General features: G+C 37.6%; 1 protein-coding gene across 3 annotated transcripts in view; it reads left to right on the top strand.

The window, feature by feature from the left end:
- The first annotated feature begins 1,488 nt into the window (after window positions 1–1,488).
- LOC128988788 (RNA-binding protein 24-like) overlaps window positions 1,489–20,603 on the top strand; it is a 38,207-nt gene continuing 19,092 nt past the window's right edge. Inside the window, exons 1-2 of one of the 3 annotated variants that reach the window (XM_054410426.1) lie at window positions 1,489–1,609; window positions 18,689–18,746. In XM_054410426.1, coding sequence (XP_054266401.1) covers window positions 1,489–1,609; window positions 18,689–18,746 — 179 coding nt within the window. Of the gene's footprint in view, window positions 1,637–17,381; window positions 17,544–18,688; window positions 18,747–20,603 lie in introns of those variants that run through there. The other 2 variants (XM_054410425.1, XM_054410427.1) reach the window with 2 other exon arrangements.

The following is a 20,603-nucleotide window of genomic DNA, read 5'->3' as shown; positions in this document are numbered from 1 at the left end:
ACGACTGCTTCACGACAGTTTGTCGTAGTCGTGAGATTATCGTACAGTGGGCGAGCTCTCATAAGATCCAATGGTTCACTGCGGAAATGTTGTCGTTCCGACACAGTGTCGTACGACCGAAATCGTATAGTGGGCGAGGGGCCTTCGTGCTGCGTACAACTGTTACGTCACAATACACAGGCTGCAACTGTTCATAAACGCTAGATAGATTATTTGAGCCAGAGGTAACGGTAACTATTGAAACTTGGCATATGCTAAGGATATGTAAATGAGAAAAAGTGTATAACGTTACGATTTGAAGGAAACCAACCTAACCTAACCTAACCTAGCCCTATCCTAACCTAGCCTTTTAACCTAACCTAACCTGATCTGACCTAACCTGTGTCTGAATCTAGAGTCCAGTCCTTCAAGACCTAACCGAATCTACCACTTACACTCACCTAACCTAACGTAACGATTCATCTACACCACCCGCTTTGCAAATTATTGTAGGGAGGCTCTTCAGTAAAAGAAAACTATCCTACTACTCTCTTCTCTAAAAGACCCAATTCTAAGTTACAGTATAATACAAATATAATGCTTATTTTCAACTCATCCTCCATGAACTCAAGTTACATAAATTTAGTTTATTTCACTCATGCCCACTTCGAATACGCATGAGAGACAAGTAGTTGTCTCTATGACATCACCGTTATAAACCAGTAACATAGATGTCTGTGGTCCGCCGATAAGCTCTGTGCTGATAAGCAAACGGTCGCTGGCTGATTACAAATTTAAAATTATTCAGCTTGAAATTCATCGTTGTATTTCCCCGGACACTTTCATTGTTTGTAATTCTCGCCCCAGTTGAGGTATTGATTGTTATTCAGTTCCGGATTATTATCGTCTAGTTTTCGCGGCTATTGAGTCCGTCCAATTTGAAATAATGGGTCTCGACATAATCTTGTCGGTTGCACATCGATTGGGATATTTATAGTTTTGAATTAGTACTTGCCATAAATTTTCATTCTTCATTGTCATTAAAAACTTAAATATTGTGGAGAAATTAAGGTGCTACTTACCACCGGCTACGTCATATACATCTAGCAAAATCCATAAATGGATTGACAGCATTTGCATCCATACAATTACTGTACCCTTGGTTTAAAGTTGAAGACTTAACCAGGCTGTTTTTCTGATCACTCATTTCGATCCCTCCATTTCCTGTCGTCCTATCCGGTTACTATACCCTGAGTGATGGAACCTGTCTCCTGACCCTTTGTCTTGAGACTGGCCAATGGCATATGACACGGGTCAATCCTAGGTGGATGAACCAGGAGACTGGTTCCATCATACCTACTATAGTCAGTGTGCTTACCAACCCACCTCTTACACTTCATATAGCACCAAAGCCCTATGTTTATATTTTCTTCATCTTCCTCAACATAACTACAGTCCCTCCTGTATTTATGTGCACTGTTGTGACTCGTGTTCTGTTTCCAGGTGATCATGGGAGACCGACCCGCAGCCGAGAGGGCGTGCAAGGATCCCAACCCCATCATCGACGGCAGAAAAGCCAATGTCAACCTAGCCATCCTGGGGGCGAAGCCCCGGGGCAACGTTCAACCAGGTCAGAGCTTTGGTTGTGACATTTCATGTAGGTATTACTTCCTGTGCTCTTTATATTATTCCCAAGGATGATCTGTATTGAGTTTTCCGCCGGGCTTTCCTATGTTTGGGTAGCTTAATTGACATAAATAAAACTCGACTGATTGCCTTGAGGTCGCGAGTTATATCATGAGGAGTTTATCAGTCGCATTTTGAGAAGTTTCTAACCACCCCTGTCATTCATGTTGTTGACAGCAGATCTTGCTCCACCTCCATACAAGAAATCTCCCTCCCCACACTTGTGTTTTATTCATACTTTGGTTAAAATTCCTTTAGTAGTGAGCCCATCTCATTGTAGTGTACTGTATTGCCATTGACTATTAGATACTGAAATTGTATTAATAGTCAAAGGTACTACCAATTGAAATAGATACGCAACTTGACGTATTTTTACCCAAGTATGACAGAAGGAACAGTGTATGAAATGATCTGTGTAGCGCTAGAGCTATGATACGATTTAATTATTTATTTAGCCAACCAAGATCATGATTTATCAAAAGCTCAATGGTCAATGACAGTTGGGTCTAGTTTCGAAGCATCAAAAGGCATAAGTACTGACTTTTCTCAAGACACGACGACGTCTTCTTGATTAATATGTGAGCACTAAAACCACTTACTGAATGTAATGTCGTAGCGGTCCTATTATAGACTACTCAATTCTTCTTTGTTAGACCGTTTATACAGAATGTACAACTGAAACACCGCAAGCTTCGTCAGTTGCCTAGTCCAACCACAGCTGTTTCAGTCCAGGGTCGTGACTATAGAGTATAGATTGTCAGTTGGCATTGTACATATTTAGGTGAACTCGCCGTATGCTGTAGCACGCCCGCTACTCCAAGGTTAAACTTGTTACGGCTTTTAAGATAAACTAGACCAAAAGCCGTTTACACTCGTCAAAGTGGTTTTACACTGTTCATGGCATTATCATTTCCCGCGTTTTTATTCCTCTTTAATAGCGCTTGTTTACGAAGGTTACGTTGTTGTATACGAAAGGTATTTTGTGAACTTTAAAAAGTTTCACTTGTGACATATCTTTGGGCTTTTTCCAAAAGTAGGGTGTAACATGGGTTTTTGTATGTGTATTAATAAATAATATCTATGATAGAGAATTTTTTAAATACTTTGGCCGTCTTATCTCCCATGGACAGCGTCCTGACGTGGTTGGGACTAGTTTTGTTAACAAACTTTTAATCTGATCACAGTCTATAGTTTTAGTCAATTATCTGTTTCTCCGGAAGCATATTGAAAATTTACACAAACAGAAGGATAATACGAAAAAAGGGAAGGTAAAATCTTCGCTTGGTGACTTGAACCTTTAGGGATTATCAAGGAAAACTTGACAGATTCACTTTCTCTCACTCTCGTGTGAAACCTTGGCTGAATAAAACCTAAATAAACAACTTTGCTCTTTTCTATTCTTTCCCGTGGGAAATAGAATACCATTGGGTAAAACATGCTAGATAATCTTATGAAAATAAGTGTAGTAATAATTTTTTCATGTTTAATTGAGGTTCATTTGGCCAAGCTGTTGATTAGAGTACATGCCAACTCACAGTTTGTGGATACTCTTTCGTAACAACCCTGTAGTATCCAGGGAGTATCCAGGGAGCGGAGACTATCCGGCACGTGCGACGCCCCTCATGTTGGCGCGATATCCGACATTCGATACTTCCACTGGAGATATCCGCTCCTATCTACTTCCTTTTCACCCCCCCCCCCCCCCAGCCATCTATAACCCCTTCAAACCATTTTGTCCTCTTCACACGCTTTGCAAATTAGCATAATGATTTCAAACCAATCGGTATGTTATGCTTTTAGACGCTCTGGATATTTTATGTTTGATTTCAAGAAGCAGGACTTCTAGTTTACGTTCTTAGTCTTCGCAGTAGGGTTTGTATGACAATAAAACATCGTCAATTGACCCAACCGATCGTCTCATAAATTTCTTTCCTTAAAAAAATTGTATTGCATTGCGATTTTTGGCACTGCCCAGATTGAGTGCGAAACCCCATACATCTTGTTCATGTTTCCTCATACCTGAAGACGATATCGAAAAGTCGTGATAGTAGCCAGTGATGGAAAATTCTCCTAATAGTCCTTAAACAATTTAATTATATGGGTATTGTTTCTAACACTTAAACCCTATTGTAAGGAATCGTCTGTTGTTGGTTGGGTAACTTTTTCCAATAAGACCAGTTGTTAAGATGTTGAGTCTTGATCCTTGAAAGTTTTAAAACCCTCTTCCTGACCTATCACAGTGTGAATTGTGATTATCTTTTTTAAAGCTAACATAGATAAAGCATTCTTCCTCCCATCTCATTGGCGTATCAGATACTGTATCATCTCGCGTGATGTCACCCCATGTCACACCCTAAATGAATTTTTAAGCGTTTGCATATTTCATCTCTTCATATGTAATCTCGTTAACTGAATAAGAGTAAATAATTTGATGCTTTGGAGTTATATTTACGTGTACAGTGTCAATTTGGGGGAAAAACTATGGAACCATTTTATGTCAGATTTTGGGTTTTTAAGCGAACAAGATCTGCTGTCTGACTATTGTCTGTGCTGATGCCAATTTTAAGCAGGTGCCTTTTAATCCCCTCGTTAAAATCACTATCTCGTCCTAGTCGTTAGTAAAATAACAGTAAGTCCAAACTATCAGAACACGCGTCAAACACTAGATGTCTGGCGTATTAATGTGACTTGTAATCAGCGAAGACATCGTCGACATGTATCGTTGGGAAAGAGATGCGCAGTGATACCTTTATCTCCATAGTTCCTTAAAAATACACGTTTAAAAGCCCTGCGTAAAAATTAGCAAACAATATGTTAGTGCCTACAGTAGCTAAAGGATAGTAGTTACCGTAGCACTCTTGGCCGAAGCAATTTTCCTAGGCCCCAGTGCTTAAGCAACACCTCCGAAGAGATTTAACGATTCGGATGTTTTAGAATTTGTACATTTTAAGGGCCAGTGAATTCAATTATGGGCAATGGGAACTTTGCCTGAGTTTGGTGCTTCAAAAATCAGTTTGTTGACTTTTTGACCACGTTATTAGAAAATGTTAGCCTAAATGGTTTCACCACCATTTCAAATACACCATGTGGGCATTGCGTATGGTCCGGCAGTCCGTGGACATTTACCGGAAGCGGCCACTGTTATTCATCCCGGGTTGTTTAAGTGGCCACTTCCGTTTCGTGTCGCCAAGTACTTTACTTGTTTCAACTTCACACCTAAATGTGCTGAAAGTAAGTTTTCATTATCGCATTGAAAAAATCAAGATTTGTTACTACAGTATTCTGCATAATTTTCCATGGTGTTCCATTTGTCCCATAAGAGCTGTGACTAAAGATAATTTGAGATAATTTTACGTTAGTCTACAACAGGAGTAACTTATCCTTTTCATCTAGCGCCTCTGAAATATGCAGCGCTCCGAAATGAAATCAAATGCTTTCTTCTGAGGTGAACAAAGCTGCTTAGTATTTCCTTACAGTTATTAACCAACCAACAAAAATCATAAAAACAACGAGCCGGGATCGGTTGTCTAGGGATGTTTAATTTCTTTGGATTTTTTATTCTACAATTTAATGGTTTATTATAAACGTTTGCCCTGTGATGAGAAACACACAGCATGAACTATCCAAAGAGAGTATAGCACCTCTTTCGCACAAAAAAATAAAGTAAGGATTCCAAAATTTACGGCTGAACCGTTGAAGGCCGGAGATTGACATAATCCTAAAAAAATAAAATAGTCAATCTTTTATAGTTGGTCAAAAAAATAAGTCGCTCTACCACAACGATGCAATTTATAAACTGGTCCGAATTATAATATTATCAGCTGTGTGGCGACGCGACGCGACGTTGCCGCTGTTATCAATGTTGCGTGGCTTATCAGTTATCGCGCCACATTGCCCACTCTGCGATATTGTATTCTGATTTGTCTCTTGTCCCTCTCTTTGTCCTTATCGTATTGCGTCAGTTTAGTTTCCCTTCGTCCTGCCTGGTTATTGATAAGGAATCAATTCAACTGATAGCATTGTACTGAACTTTTCTATATAACAGTTTTTTAAGTGATTAACCTATATTATTGCATATAATGTCCTTTGTCTTATATTTGTTATCTAGTTATTAAAATATCTTTGATAATTTCGATTAGAATTTATTTAGGGAGTTCGTTGATGTTATATTGTAATTATTTCCAAATTATTATTAATTTACCTTTATGACTCTTTCTGTTTTGCTACTGAATGTATACTACTGTAGTAGTGCTGGCGCAATCGCCAACAATGAATTGCGGCATTGGTGCATTGTGAGAGAGCTAATTATTACTCTATTGAACAGTATTTGGCAATACCCTACGTATACTGCAATGAACATCACATATAATAGACCACCAAAATAAATAAATGGTATATTCTCTGTGATAATATACCTTACAATCTCGTCGCTTTTCACAGTTAGCCTAGTTAATCCTAGCATTCACTAGAAACCTAATACATAACCTTCTAAGTTTTTTGATCAAAACACTCCTTTACGTTAGGCTTCAACCTCATCATTACCATGTGACCATAAATTTGTATACACAGGTCACATAACTCAGATTTTTCACCATTGTAACCTATTAACAAGCAGTTTACCACAGTATTGGGTGTTTTACCAACACACACCCCTTTACCCATCGACATCAACCCTAACATCAGTTGGGGGTACATGTTCTACCACCATCCTAGAGTATTGACTTGTCTTCAAAACGTCACGTACTCTACAGAGTGTTTTACGATGAGCTTTTACCCATCGTTATCAGCCTGACCATCGATTGGTAATACGGGCCAATCATTCTAATCCTAGCTTATCAGTCATGGAGTACGCTACGTCGTAATGTACACTCAGGGTGTTTTACCAAAAACTCTCCCCTACGGCTTTACCCATCGTTATCAGCCTGACCATCGATTGGTACCATTAGTCTCTGCACTGTGCATTAGCCTAGCGTGTGACATGCTGTTATCTGTGTATGTCGTGTGTCCGGCTAATCGATATGATGGCTAGCTGGAAATGAATAGTTGGCTGTGTCTGTTTTTCAGTCGCAGATCCTTTAAAAATCGGCGAATCCCATTGCAGACGATGGTAAGGGAGTTACTTAAATGTTCGCTTGCTTTTTGTACGAATATTCTTCACAAAACCAACCGTATCGATTTCCTATTTCACCAAGTTCTCTGTTCGCTACGTTTCACGAAAGTAGCTTACAACTTCTATTATTTGTTTCGTCAAGAATATTGTTGGAGTGCATTCCAGTGTGTATTCTGCCTCTGTGCTAATGTTTATACACCTGCCAGATGTAACTTACTCACTGTACTGCACAGCTGTTCGGAGTAGTGCTGCCAACCTTGTGGATCGTGGACTGTCCTCCCACACAAAGCAAAGCAAAAATATCCACAACCTTAAAACAGTTTTTAAACGAGCCTACTAATGCAAATAGAAATACGTAAATACTGTTTTCTACGAAAGTATATTCGTAATGTATTATTGTTATTTCAATTGATAATCAAATGCGTTTTGATTGAAGTCGCGAATTTACTTTGTTACTTCTAGAGCACTAACTCAGATATAATAATTATTAAACCCTTAAAATTGTATCTCTAAAGCCTTCATATTGGTTTTATCGATAATTAATTAATAGGATGGTATGGTAAAAATTTTAAGCCAGGAAATTATTATTTTTGAAAATATTTTGATTTCTATCACGGTTCAAATGCATTGCAAATACGTACAGAATTCTGAGAACTACCAGTATAGGGTAGGTGAACGTCAAATGTAGTCAACATTTTATCCAGTTTGGATCATTAGTTTTCTCTCCACTCCACATCCATACAAGAGCGCTATGCTCAGATTAACTTCTACCCGTATCCCTCGACCATTTCCACCCTGCACCTCCAAGGTCCATGTACCCTGTAGCTCGTGCCACCCGCACCACCCGGGCCCGGATATCCGCGAGAGCTTCGCTCACTTCCGGAACACAGGACATCCCTAGTCCAGGTGGGCGTGGGATGCGCATGCGCCGGATCATATCATATCCTGGCGATCGTGATTTCTCATGTCCGAGGTTTCAACTCATATTCCCACGTGAAGGTTGAAATTCCTGTGAGGTATTGGTATTTTGAGAAACATTTTTATTTCTGTGGAAATTGTCTCTTTTCTCCCCGGAGAAACAACATCCTACCGAGGATGGGTTTGATACGCGACTCACGGAATTAAAGAGTGCAGTGTCTTGTTGGTTTGTCAGCGACCACAGAATTAAAATTTTAATTCTGTGGTCGTTGTTTGTTGTGGTTATCCGGAGCAAAAATCGCCTTGAAGATGTTACTGCAGACTTGAAACGTCGGATAGTTATCATCCTCTTGTCTGGAAAAAACACTCCCCATACTTACAGGATATCATTTAATTCATAGGAAAGAACATATACCAGTAAGGACACAACTAGAAATTGTACAAACCCAAGATTGCATGATGATTAATAAATTATATTCAGGACTAGAAAGTTTATAAACGTGACTTTGGACTTTGGGTCAGTTATGTTTTGCGTAAAACCATATCAACTGTTTACGAAGCTTGGAATGCAAGCAATAAACACCGAAATAGCATTGAAAATTTGTGCAAACTTACTTAGTTCCCATGAAACCTTCAATTCAACTGCATACATCTGTTTAAGATAAGATTCGTTTATATTTTTATTGCATTTATTTTTCTGCGCTGTAACCCTACACCACCTAAACATAAGCTATTATTTGACTAATATTTCTCTTGTTAGTAAATTTTGATAATAGCCCCATAAAACAGGCCTGAAATAGTGACTTGTGGTTTAAAGTGGTGCGGTCGGCCAAGTTGATGGCACTCAGATGTTTGTGTTAAGAGCTGTAAAACGCAAAAATAAACTGCTAAATATAAAATATCAGTCGTCATCTGGACTGGTAACTATTAAGCTAGGCGCCCACCGGGCAACTCAGCGGGTGACGCGGCGCGGCGCGGCGCGGCGCGACGCCGTGGAAAAAAGTTGCCACGTATCCGTGCCATGTTATCTTATGAACTGACGCCCACCTAGCAACCCAGCGGGTGGCGCAACGCGGCGCGGAAAAAAAAACTTCTTCTCGAATCCGGCAGTGAGAATTCGGTGGAGAATTTCTTCCTCTCGTGTTGCGGCGCCTCCGTTGAGTTGCCTGGTGGGCGCGGGGTAGAGGCACGGAAACGGCGTCTGCCCCTCGTCTGCCGCTCATTCGGGTGTTTTCGGAAAGTATCGTGAGCCCTTCGGGAGTGTTCGGGTCCGAATCGAAGTGCACTGTGCATCCCCTCCAAAAGAATAATTCTCAGCGCTGCCCCGCGCTTCCGCTAGAGTTGCTTGGTGGGCGCGAACCCTGGAGAAGCGGACGGAAGTTTTTCTCCGCGTCGCGCCGTGCCGCGCCGCGCCGCGTCACCCGCTGAGTTGCCCGGTGGGCGCCTAGCTTTAGGGCTCAATGTACTTCATCCTTTGTTGGAGAGTTGAATAGAGAAACGCACTCGATGTACAAAGCTCAAATAACATTCACCAAAACGAGATGCTCAATAAAGAAGTGCGGTAATGTACTTTGACCACTAAGTTCCAATAAACATAGTTGTTGTAACCAAAATACTCCAATGAGAGTCCCTTCCCAACGAATTATGGCAGCGTTATTGTTACAATCCCTAATTATCAATAAACCCTGTGTAGTGTTTTACCAAGCCGCTACTATAAACAATGTACAAGAGCATATCCATAAGTAACAAGAAACACCGATGTTTAACAATACCACTATTTAGCAGTTCTGTACGATGTTGAATAGCAGTACTGTTGTTTCAACCACCAAATACAGTGAAGTGTATTCCCAAGACGCCACTTTGCTGTTTCTGTTCAGCGCTAGGTAATAATTGACCTCGTGTTGATAGCATACACGTACAATTTAACAGAGCAGCCCCATTGCTTCAACCACCAAGTAACAACAAACCCAGTGTAGGATTCAAGATGCCCACTATAAGCACCCCTGTTCAATGTACTAGGGTAGCAGGGCTTCCCGCGTTTCTATTGCTTCCTCACTAGTTTTTACCACTTTCAAACAACCAATCGATGTCCAGGCTACCGACCCTTGGTCATTTGATGGAAGTATTGCATAAGGCCCTTAAATGTAAATGGGTTTTGTAAAAAACTTTCTTACCATAGTCTGAACAAACCAAGTAGTTGTGGAAGAGTTATATTTGAAGGGATAAAATATACCACGCTAGTAAATATTTGATTTCAATTATGCAATCCTATACGCTTCACCAAGCAATAATTGATAGGTGTTAAAGCTACTTGTGAACTAAAATGACAAAAATATAAAAACCTGCAAAATTACACATACATAACTACATTAATTAATTGTAAAAAAATGTATCCTCGTTACTTTTAAATAATAATTCTACCTCGTGTTTTTTCCGGTTTCATGTCAACACAACGAAAACAAAAACAAAAAAATTCAGAAAACAAAAATAACACTAGGCACACATTGATTAAAAAACATACTTACCTGGCCAAGTAAGTTTTTTTGTCAATGTGTGCCTAGTGTGATTTTTGTTTTCTTTGCATGGTGTGTTGCAAGCTTTTTGATGTATTTTAGGCTAAGCATTTTGATGTATTGACTTTTCCTTGTACATATGCTTTCAGGAAATAAGTCATTCTTTTCTCAACAATCATAAAACTATTTGTGCAAAGTTTAGCAATACTGCTAAAATAATATTGGCTATTGTAATCGGGTGATGCAATCAGTTGGTTTGCAGCGTATTTGTGTGGGCATCGCATATAGACTTTACAATTATAAATTTGTAATTGATTTTGATTTAGCCAAGCTTTAGTTATACTTGCTCTAGGAAACGGAAAGAAGAACAAATTTAATTCTTTGCTTGATTCGTCCCTGCAGATGGTTTGGAGAAACAGTGTTTCTTTCCGAAAGACTAGTTCGAGTTCGAGACAGACTGTAGTCCATTACAAGGTTGCTGATGTATCAGTTCAATAAATCTGTTTATCAGTTTGATTTACAATAACACAACTCGCTATCTCATTGTGATACGAGGCCCGGATAAAGGTTGTTAACATGGCAATTATAAATAACAAATCTTTTACTGGGAAGCTTTCTTATTAAAATGTAACTTTGTCTACGATGTTAAGGGTTAATGTAAACTGATAATTGCTTTTATTTGCATTTATATATATTCCATTGAATGTGTGCTATTTTTCAAGCATACATAATTTGTTCTACGTTTGACAAATGTAATTTATTTTACTATACGATAAGATTGTATGGTTTCTGTAATGCCATGATTGTGGCCAGTGGTTACATTACGTAGGTACCCACTCATCCATTTTCACTGCATGTACATTTAAATATAATTAATAATAAGGAGAACTGTAAAAAAATAAAAAAAATATAAACAAATTGTAAATTGACACTATAAAACAGAATCCTTTATTGTTTGCGAAATGTGGAATACATCCAGAAATGCTGTAAATGTACACCTACAAAGTTCTTTACAATAAAATTGTTACTCGAAGGCTGTAACCATATTTCTACTAGTGGGAATCCTTCATTTACTGTATGTACCTATGTGCAACATATTTATAATGTGTCAGGTAGCCTAGATATGGGAAAAGATGAGACTTTTGAACAACAGTGGTTCTAGTTAAGAATGATTTCAAAATAAAAAACTAATTACTCCTCACGCCGCCTAGTTACATGCGGACGTTCAATCTCGTGTTGGAGTTCCCGCCAATTTGGTGACGTTTCCCGCGTTTCCGCAGCGCCAGATATTGATTGATAACAGATAGCAGTGATAACGCTATGACCGGATGGCGTGTTCTGCGTTCACTTCGCCACCTGTTGTTGATGTTAGAGCTTCATTTCCTACATACAAACCCAACAACCCCACCCCCCTCTCATACTCTCTCTCTCCCACTTTACCCTTGATTAATAGCTCTTCGTTCCATCCGTGTTTTAATTGTGTTTTGTTGTTTTCCAAGTGGGGGGTTTTATCGCCAGGTATTAAATTTCGATATTTATTGCTTTATTTTTTCTTGTTTAAGATTCACTTATCTTACGTAGATGTTTCTCCTGTTTCTAGGTAGTGTTTCTAACATGATTACTAGTACAGTATCCTACATTAGTATTTCAACATTAGTATCCCTCCTTAAACCATAAGTCTTTTCAGTGCATCCCAGACGTCTTTTCAGTGCATCAGATTTTTTCGCAGTGTCTATTTTAGATGTAGGCATGTTAAATTCACCTTCAATTACAAATGAATTATGCACCTACACCAATTTTGTTTAAACGTCAAAACGAACTGTCATAAAAGTTAGCGTCAAATGACCCCTAGGAGCGGAGCCTTGTCAGGGTATAATCAAACGGTTGTTTCACAGTGTATAGTTATTTGTGCAACTAGTGAGAAAAGTGAGCAATTGACTCACTCGAGAGAAATCCTTACTCACGAGCCGTAGGCGAGTGAGGAATGGTTTCTCGAGTGAGGCAATTGTACTTTGAACTCGAGTTGCACATTATACTTTTCCTACAGTTACCATAATCATAAAACAAATAAATTGGTGAAGAAACATAACCTATTTTTACACAGAAGTGAACTTTTAATATAACATTTAATAGGCGCTTTAAAATAAGAAAAAAATAGCAAAACCTAGAAATAATTAGAACACAGATGAAACCATTGTTATTCGATAGTGAAGGGTATTGTGAATAACATATCAAAAGTCTCCAAAAATATCTTTTGTGGAACACCACCATTTTTCCAAAATGGCGGCCAAATCCAGTAGTTTTTTGCTTTTTATTGAAATTCTGACTTTCCAGTCAATATTGGTGAAATGTCACAAATACATTTTATTTTCCTCCTGAAATTACCTTTAAAATAATACCAAATACATGTACCTACAACCAAAAATAATCCCCGTAGAAATAATAAAATATTTCAAATAATAATATTTTTTATAAGTTAACGTAATAGTCCAAGCAAACACAAATTTCTGACATAGGATTCGTGTAAAAAATTGCAAGGAAACGTTTTACGGCTTTATTTTTATTGTTGGGTGTGCAGAGTGACATACTAAAAGTTGCCAAAAATCAGTCCTCGGGAAACCTGTGAAATGTGATAAAAGATGGCGGCTTTTCCCATCATTGGACAAATGTTTAAAAAGATACAACATGATTTTTTGCAAATTGTTTCGAGATATTAAGTTAGGATCACCACCAATATTTATTGGGTAGTCAGTACTTCATTTCGATAGGGAACGCGTTTTTGGCCGCCATCTTGGATCCGCCATATTGGATATAAATATTTTTAATGTAATTATAGTGTTGTGACACATCACTATGAACTAGATTTCCACGCTGATTTCAATGCTTAAATCCATTTTTAAATCAGTTTTTTGTTTCTTAAGATATATTAAAACGAAAACTCTCCCCTATACATTACTTATGGACGTATCGTACTTTGAAAATGTGTTTAGATTATTTTTCTCCAGGTCTTATTGATGCTTGAAGTTCGTTCTAGCCTTAAAATATTCAGTGATGTATGAGCTTCCTTTTTAGCTATTTATAGTTAAAACAGACTATTTGTCTACGAGGTACAAACCCCAACACAATATTAAATTACCCTTTATTTAAATCACATTTTGTTAAAAGATTTATATCTCGGGTTGTTAATATGTCAACAAGTTCGTTCTGGAATCAAAGTACTCAGTAAATGTTTGGCTTTAAGTTTATTGATCATTAATTGACACCTCATAAATTTAAAACGGATCATGTAAGTAAGGCCTACCTTCAATTAACATTAAAATATTGATATTTAGAAATTTGTCTTTAGTTAAAGACATATATCCCCAATTCTAAATAATTCCCAATAAGGAATCCATAGCTAAAATATAAGTCAATACTTTAACGAATAGCTATAAGGAGTTTTTCCCGTTTTCACTCTGCAAAACACTACAAAATAAAACCATAAAATTTGTGTTGCAATGTTTTAAAGGCCATATCCTATATTTATCTAAATATAATTTTCAAGTTACACAGTTACAGTTATTTATAAGTAAAAATCTACGTTGAATGCACTAAATTTGATTAAATACGTAAGTTTACATTTAGTATTGAAAAAAATTACATATACCATTTTTTTATCATCACCCCTCTTTTGGCATTTACACTTACTGCCACAACCAGAATGATATTTTCAGTGGATGAGCTTTAGATTGAGAAGGTAGTGCTGGTGGCATGTGTGTCTCAAAAAGGGTATATTTATGCACCATCAGTGAACTATTTCCACGCCATACTTGAATCTGATGGTACTCCCTTAGGCTGTCGTAGTTTTCAATGTGTTTTTAAATGGTCAAAGTACGAAACTTCCATAAGCAATGTATGGAGGAGAGTTTTCATTTTTATATGTCTTAAAATAAAAAATAACTCTTTAAAAACGGATTTGAGCACTGAAATCAGCGTGGAAATCTAGTTCATAGTGATGTGTCACAACACTATTATTACATTAAATAATATTTATATCCAATATGGCAGATCCAAGATGGTGGTTCAAAAAGCATCCCCTATCGAAATTAAATACGGACCATCCAATAAATATCGGTGGTGGTCCCAAGTCAATATCTGGAAAATGTACAAAAAAGCATTCGGAATATTTTTTTTTTTCAAAATTTGTCCAATATTGGGAAAAGCCGCCATTTTATATACAGTAATTAATTTAGGGGTTTCCCATGGACCGATTTTTCGCAACTTTTGGTATGTCACTCTGCACACCACATCAATAAAAATAAAACCATAAAACGTTTACTTGCAAATTTTTATACGATCCCTGGGTCTGGTTTTTTTTTAGTTAAATTATTTATAAAAATTATTTGAATTATTTAATTAATTCTGCGGGGATTATTTTTGGTTGTAGGTACATGTATTTGGTATCATCTTAAAGGTAATTTCATAAGGAAAATAAAATGTATTTGTGACTTTTAACCAATATTGTCTGGAAAGTCAGAATTTCAATAAAAAGCAAAAAACTACTGGATTTGGCCGCCATTTTGGAAAAATGGTGGTGTTCCATCAAAGATATTTTTGGAGACTTTTGATATGTTATTCACAATACTTTTCACTATCTAACAACAATGGTTTCATTTGTGTTCTAATTATTTCTAGGTCAAACCATATATTCAGGGGCCTATAATGTGAAGTGACAAATACAACAGTACAACAGCTGACCAGCTGATTTACAGCCAGTGCTGCCAACGTATTTCGCGCGCATACGACGTTGCCTGCATGTTACGCGCTCACTATTTCGTGCTTTCTCGTTGCAAATCTGGAGTGAGACAAAGTAATTAGAGTGAGACAATGTTAACATTGTCTCACTGATGAGCGAATTGGCCACTTTGCTTTCTCAAATCAGTGAGAGAACATGTACATTGTTAGGTAACTGTAGGAAAATGAATTGGTGGGCAAGTTTTGGCGGGTGTCGGTGGCGGGTAGTTTTAGCGGTACAATGCGCATGGCTGGTTTTGTAGACAGGTGGCTCGGTGCCCCCTGTACCCGCATATGTTGTGTGCTGTACTGACCACCGCACGCGCATACACGCACACACATGCGCTGTAAACCATACACTAACACCATGTGGCCATGGTGGGAGGATGCAAGAGAAAGGTCTACGTTTTAAAGTGCTGTCACATTACAGTACCTTTGATTTTTATCTATTAGAAAATTTGCTGGAAACTAACTAAGGAGAATAGAATAAAAATTAAAGTTGGACATTTAAAAGCTTCCAGCCATTACCATCTGGGTCGTCATAAGTCATTAGGTCAGAAAATAATACAAATAACCAAGAATATTGCAATATATTGCTATTTTATTTGAGATATAATTTATTTGAAATCTGGTATAACTTACTGTAAGTTGATTCATAAGGTACTTTAAGTTGATTCATAAGGTATTGACTGTTCATCATTACGTTTCTGGCGATTCTTACATCGTTGGGTTATCCTTGAAAAGTGTCATTCTCTTTGGTGCTTTGAAGCTGGAACCAGCTTTCCATAATTATCAGGATTGATATGGTTCTGATTAATGAAATGAGCCGACCTCAACAATGGTCTTATCTCTCGTCTCATTCTGATGCATTCATATCAACTATTACTTTTCACTACAGAGAAGTATATTACTTCTATGTGACTGTGCCTTTACTCATTTCAATTTTATCTTGGTAAATGAATAAATAATAACAAGAATAACGACTTGTCCATTGTTGCACCTTTAGTAATTTTTCCGCCCGGCCCGTGTACATATCTGCGATGACTGTCCAATTTAATCGATCAATATTCTCTATAGTCTTATCACTAGCAGATATGTTTTATTGTCTCTTTGTGACAAAGGTTGGCCAGACTGGGCGGCGCTAACTCACCGTGGAGCTGGGACAGATGTGACCAGGGAGGCCGCCCCCCGCACACATGGTGTCTGCGCGTGTGTCGCTCACGCGCGTGCGTACGTCGCTGCACGCGTTTGTGCGTTTCCCGTCACGTGACTGTTCTGATTAAACCGCGCATTGTTGTGCGGGATTTATTGCGCTTCTATGTGTGTGACGTCGGCGCGGGGTTCCAATATCTTCGTGGGAGTTCAATTGTTTAAATATGATTAAATCGATATGTGATTTAGATTGCATGTATATTTTTCTTCGGTAACAAAAATTATGCCAATAGCAGTATTGGAATAAAAACAGTTTTTATGGAATAGCAGTAAAACATGTTTGATAATGAGAATAGCTAAATTTGTTACCCTGGTCATGTTTCGTGCTACCTTTGTCTATGGTGCTACCAAAAGTACCTTGTCTATGTAGTAAACGCCACAATTTATTATCCAATGTCATAAATTTAAATTTAGTTCAGGCTCCTGTATAATCGATTTCAGTGTGTAAACACGAAACGATGATAGTGTAAGATTCGCCATGAACGTTCGTGAGCTTCCAACTTGTCGCTTTGATGACATACATCAGCGTTTTGAATTTCACGTGTTCATGTGGTAAATTATATGTAGACAGCTGTGATGGCCATACGGTTTGTGTACTTAGAACGATTGTATCTCAATCGTGAATGTAATCTCCATTTCCTATCCCATTTCCTGACTCCTGATGTCAATGCTGCCTGACCTCTTTCTGGCTACAGAAAAGCAGTTTGTCAGATTTCTACTCTGATCTTATCGTCAGAGGTTAGAGTCTCGGAGATGCGATTTCAGACTCCCCTCCTTCGGATTCTCACACTTCTAGACATAGAGATATACATTTTCAGACATATCACCACCAAAGGTACATTCTGCCTGAAGTGATGGTGTCCTGAGATAGTTAGATAGTTCTCACCTCGCCACGGTCGTATAGGTGACAAGACTGGAGCCAACAGTTTATTTCCAACCTCCGGACCTCCCCTGGCAACACGCCGAAGCCGGTCTATTTCCACCGAGCGACACAACTCACAATGTCCCCCGAAATAATTGTGCCTCTGCGCTGAGCGCTCGCTTTCCCATATACGGCGCAGAGCACTCCGCTCTCCCGGCTTTATTATTATCATCTCCGGCATTAATTTGCTGCACGCGGCTCCTTGGGTTACTCTAAATCACAGCACGGTGCCAACACGCTGTAGCTCATTTGTAAGGTTGGTCCAAATTTGTAAAGGTTGGATGCTTGGCAGCGCTTGGACGCAATACCAAACATCGTTTATCGCTGGAGTTAATAGTGTCGTCAGCTAATCGTCTTAAATTAATGTTGGGCTTAAGTTCTTTGAGGTTTTCAGATCGAAACAGATTTCGTGTCACTGTGGAGCTTGCAGGTCAGAAGTATTCTCGTCTGGTGGGAAATTATCAAATCAATTAAGAGTGGATTTAGAAATATTCCGTATGTGATTGGGATTGGGCCATAGGGGATGAAAACCGACTTAAGTTTAGGATATGAAGTCAATAAACACTTTACTGCATCTAAGGCAAACGTAACTACAGTATCAAGTCATCAAGTTAGGTGTTGAATTAACAGCAACACACAATCAGGCAATTAGTTATTGCTCATACCAATTCGGTTACTCACCATTGCAGTAGTTTTGCAGTTAGTATAAATGTGTAACTGAGGTTATATGGGCCTCTAAACTTTAGGTTATAGGCCTAGTACTGTAGTTGTAATTATCGTTGTAGAAGCGTTGAGGTAGAATTCAATTATGTGAAACATCGCGAAACAAGATGCGCAATAATCTGTTTTGTAATAAACCTTGAAACATGATGAATCTTGATTAACGTATACCTGTAATATTCAAATGACCCACAAAAAATAAACCAACTAATTTATCAAATAAGTTTCCTGAAGAATACACTGCGAAACCTGTTCATCGTTACATTGTTTATTAAGCAAAAAGAATGTCTACTGTGCAAAAGTAACGCTTACTATAGTTTTTGTCTTTTGCGGACGTAAACAAACAAAACAATTGTTTTTGTTTCATCAACCATTTAACTTTGCAACAACCAAAACTGCACAATGTAAATTTTAACTTTAAATTGAAGGCTTTACCTAAAAAAAAATGCTATGAGTTTTTAAATGTTCCTAATTGTAATAAAGAAATACTAAATGTCTGTTTTAATTAGAAAAATAATAATTAGTCTTTGTAGTGTAGCGAAAAGTAACGTTCAAAACACGAGTGAAAGTGGGTCTTTACATATTCTCGACCAAATGATCGATAAACACATGGTCTCAAATATGTGACTCACTTTCTACTCTTGTTATGAAATATACTATTTTGGGAGTACCTTATCACACACATCGTCAGGTGGTGTACGCTGTGATAAACTTTAAATTGAAGGCTTGACCTCAAAAAATTCTATGAGTTTTGAAATATTCCTTACTGTAATTGAAAAGTAATAGACCTTGTATTGAAATTAAACTCTTTGTGATTATTTTGTCCCTTAAAACTATAAACTTTTTTTGTTGCAGGTTTCCAATTCCCCGGAATAAGGACAACCTACCCCACTGTGTTGCAGAGTCAGTACGGGTGAGTACAACGTACCACTGGGGCAAATAGTTCTACGTACACAGGATTAACTCCAAAGCATTGAAAATACTTTGTTCAATCAAGTTGAATTGCTTTCAAAAATTACAAATTTCAAAACCACAAAAGTAAACAATTCAGTAAATAAAAAAAAATCATAATTTAAGTGTACACTTAACCGCGATTTCGTGCATGCCCAATCCATCTGTTGTGAAGACGATTATTGAAGTATACTCTGTTATGTAGCGAACGCCGGCCGGACAATTGGGTGACTAGCTGCTGGGTATCTACAGGGACTTGAGGGTATCTACCTTTCGAAGGAAACAGTGTTAGTGTCGTGTGTGTGTTTGTTTTGCAGTTTGCGCGCAGAGTGCACGTTTGCTGTGAATCTATCGGTATTGGTTGGGTTTGGTTGTTCTTACATATCTGTATAGAGGAACTCACTTCGCGGGGGCCCTCGTCCTGTCTGCCACTTACGAACATACACAATAACACACACTACACAGTAATATCTGTCGATACTTTACATGCTCACATGTTGTGTACAAGGTTTCTAATTGGTATAAATTATTCATAGGTTGAAAAGAAAAAGAATAGTTCAACAGTCTGATAAACTAATAGTTTAACACATTATGGTATCCAAAAGCTATCTAGAGGTAAAAACTATTGTATTTGTAATTAAAGCTTCTCCAAAAATACGAAATGATGGCAACATGAGTATTTACGCACAACAATCTATCCAAGCAGCGGTATTAATTGATTTCTTAAAAAAACCTGTTAAAATGCATGTTTTCAATCTAAATTTCTATACTATCGTGGGTTATTAAATAACAATGTATTTAGTGTTTTTACGCAACCAAAATACAAGTACTTTACCATAAGATACTGTTTACGGCAAAACAAGCTCATATTTTGGAATCCTTGTATTGTTTATTTCATTGCCAATCAGCTGATTGTGCATTGTTGCATATTTATCAATTTGAGGTTTAGTGTTATTGAGAATTTATTGTGAAAAAGTATTAACTTGGCGCTTTATATTACTTCATCTATGCTTGGCGTTTTCGGAAGCTATACTCTGGGCAAAGAACCCTTTACGTCCTTATTTACAATGCAAATTATCAATAACACAATTCCTCATAGATAACTGTGAGGATGCATAAAATCCTTTCAATCGCCAATAAAGTAAAGAAAATAGGGATAACATCATATGATGTGGGGATTTTTTTTAAAAAAAGTATCTCACGGTTGTGGTAATTATTTCAAATCATCTCACGGACCCCATATTTCAACATGGACATTGAGTAGACGGAGATATACTCTCTTTCATCTTTGCTCGAAACATTAATCATAAATCGCTGATAAATTACAATTAGCATTAATACAACATTAACATTAATTACATTCAACAATTTAATTAGTCTTGCTTTTATAACAAAAAACCTATTTTTTTGTCCAGTTTCTTCTTAAAATTACTTTATCTATTCAATTGTTTGTAGTTGTTTTTCTGTTTAACATATCTTTGTTTAAAGTATGTATAGAGTTTCTTGATTGATCTCGTTTTACGTAGTAAGGTTTTTGTTTTTTAACATAGTATACTTTTTAATGTTGTACCCAACGACCACAATGTTATGTAGCGTTGAACTTCAATTGGAGTTAAGCGATTATAAATATATTTATGCATTTTAAGCTTGTCATCGGTAGAATTCGAGTGAGGTTCATTGTTTTTTAAATCAATAATTATTATTCTCTCTTAATTATGTTGCGTAGTTCACCCTTAAGTTGGACAGTAATGGTTTCCACATAATGCCTCTTAATTAAGCCTAATTCATCGCTAATTACACAAAATTTTCCCTAATCTAG

The sequence above is a fragment of the Macrosteles quadrilineatus genome, unplaced genomic scaffold (assembly GCF_028750875.1).
Source record: "Macrosteles quadrilineatus isolate MER2022 unplaced genomic scaffold, UCM_ALF_1.0 Scaffold_3__2_contigs__length_128488019, whole genome shotgun sequence".
Lineage (NCBI taxonomy): Eukaryota > Metazoa > Arthropoda > Insecta > Hemiptera > Cicadellidae > Macrosteles > Macrosteles quadrilineatus.
Note: the sequence above shows the minus strand (reverse complement) of the source record. Positions and strands in the feature narration are given on the sequence as shown.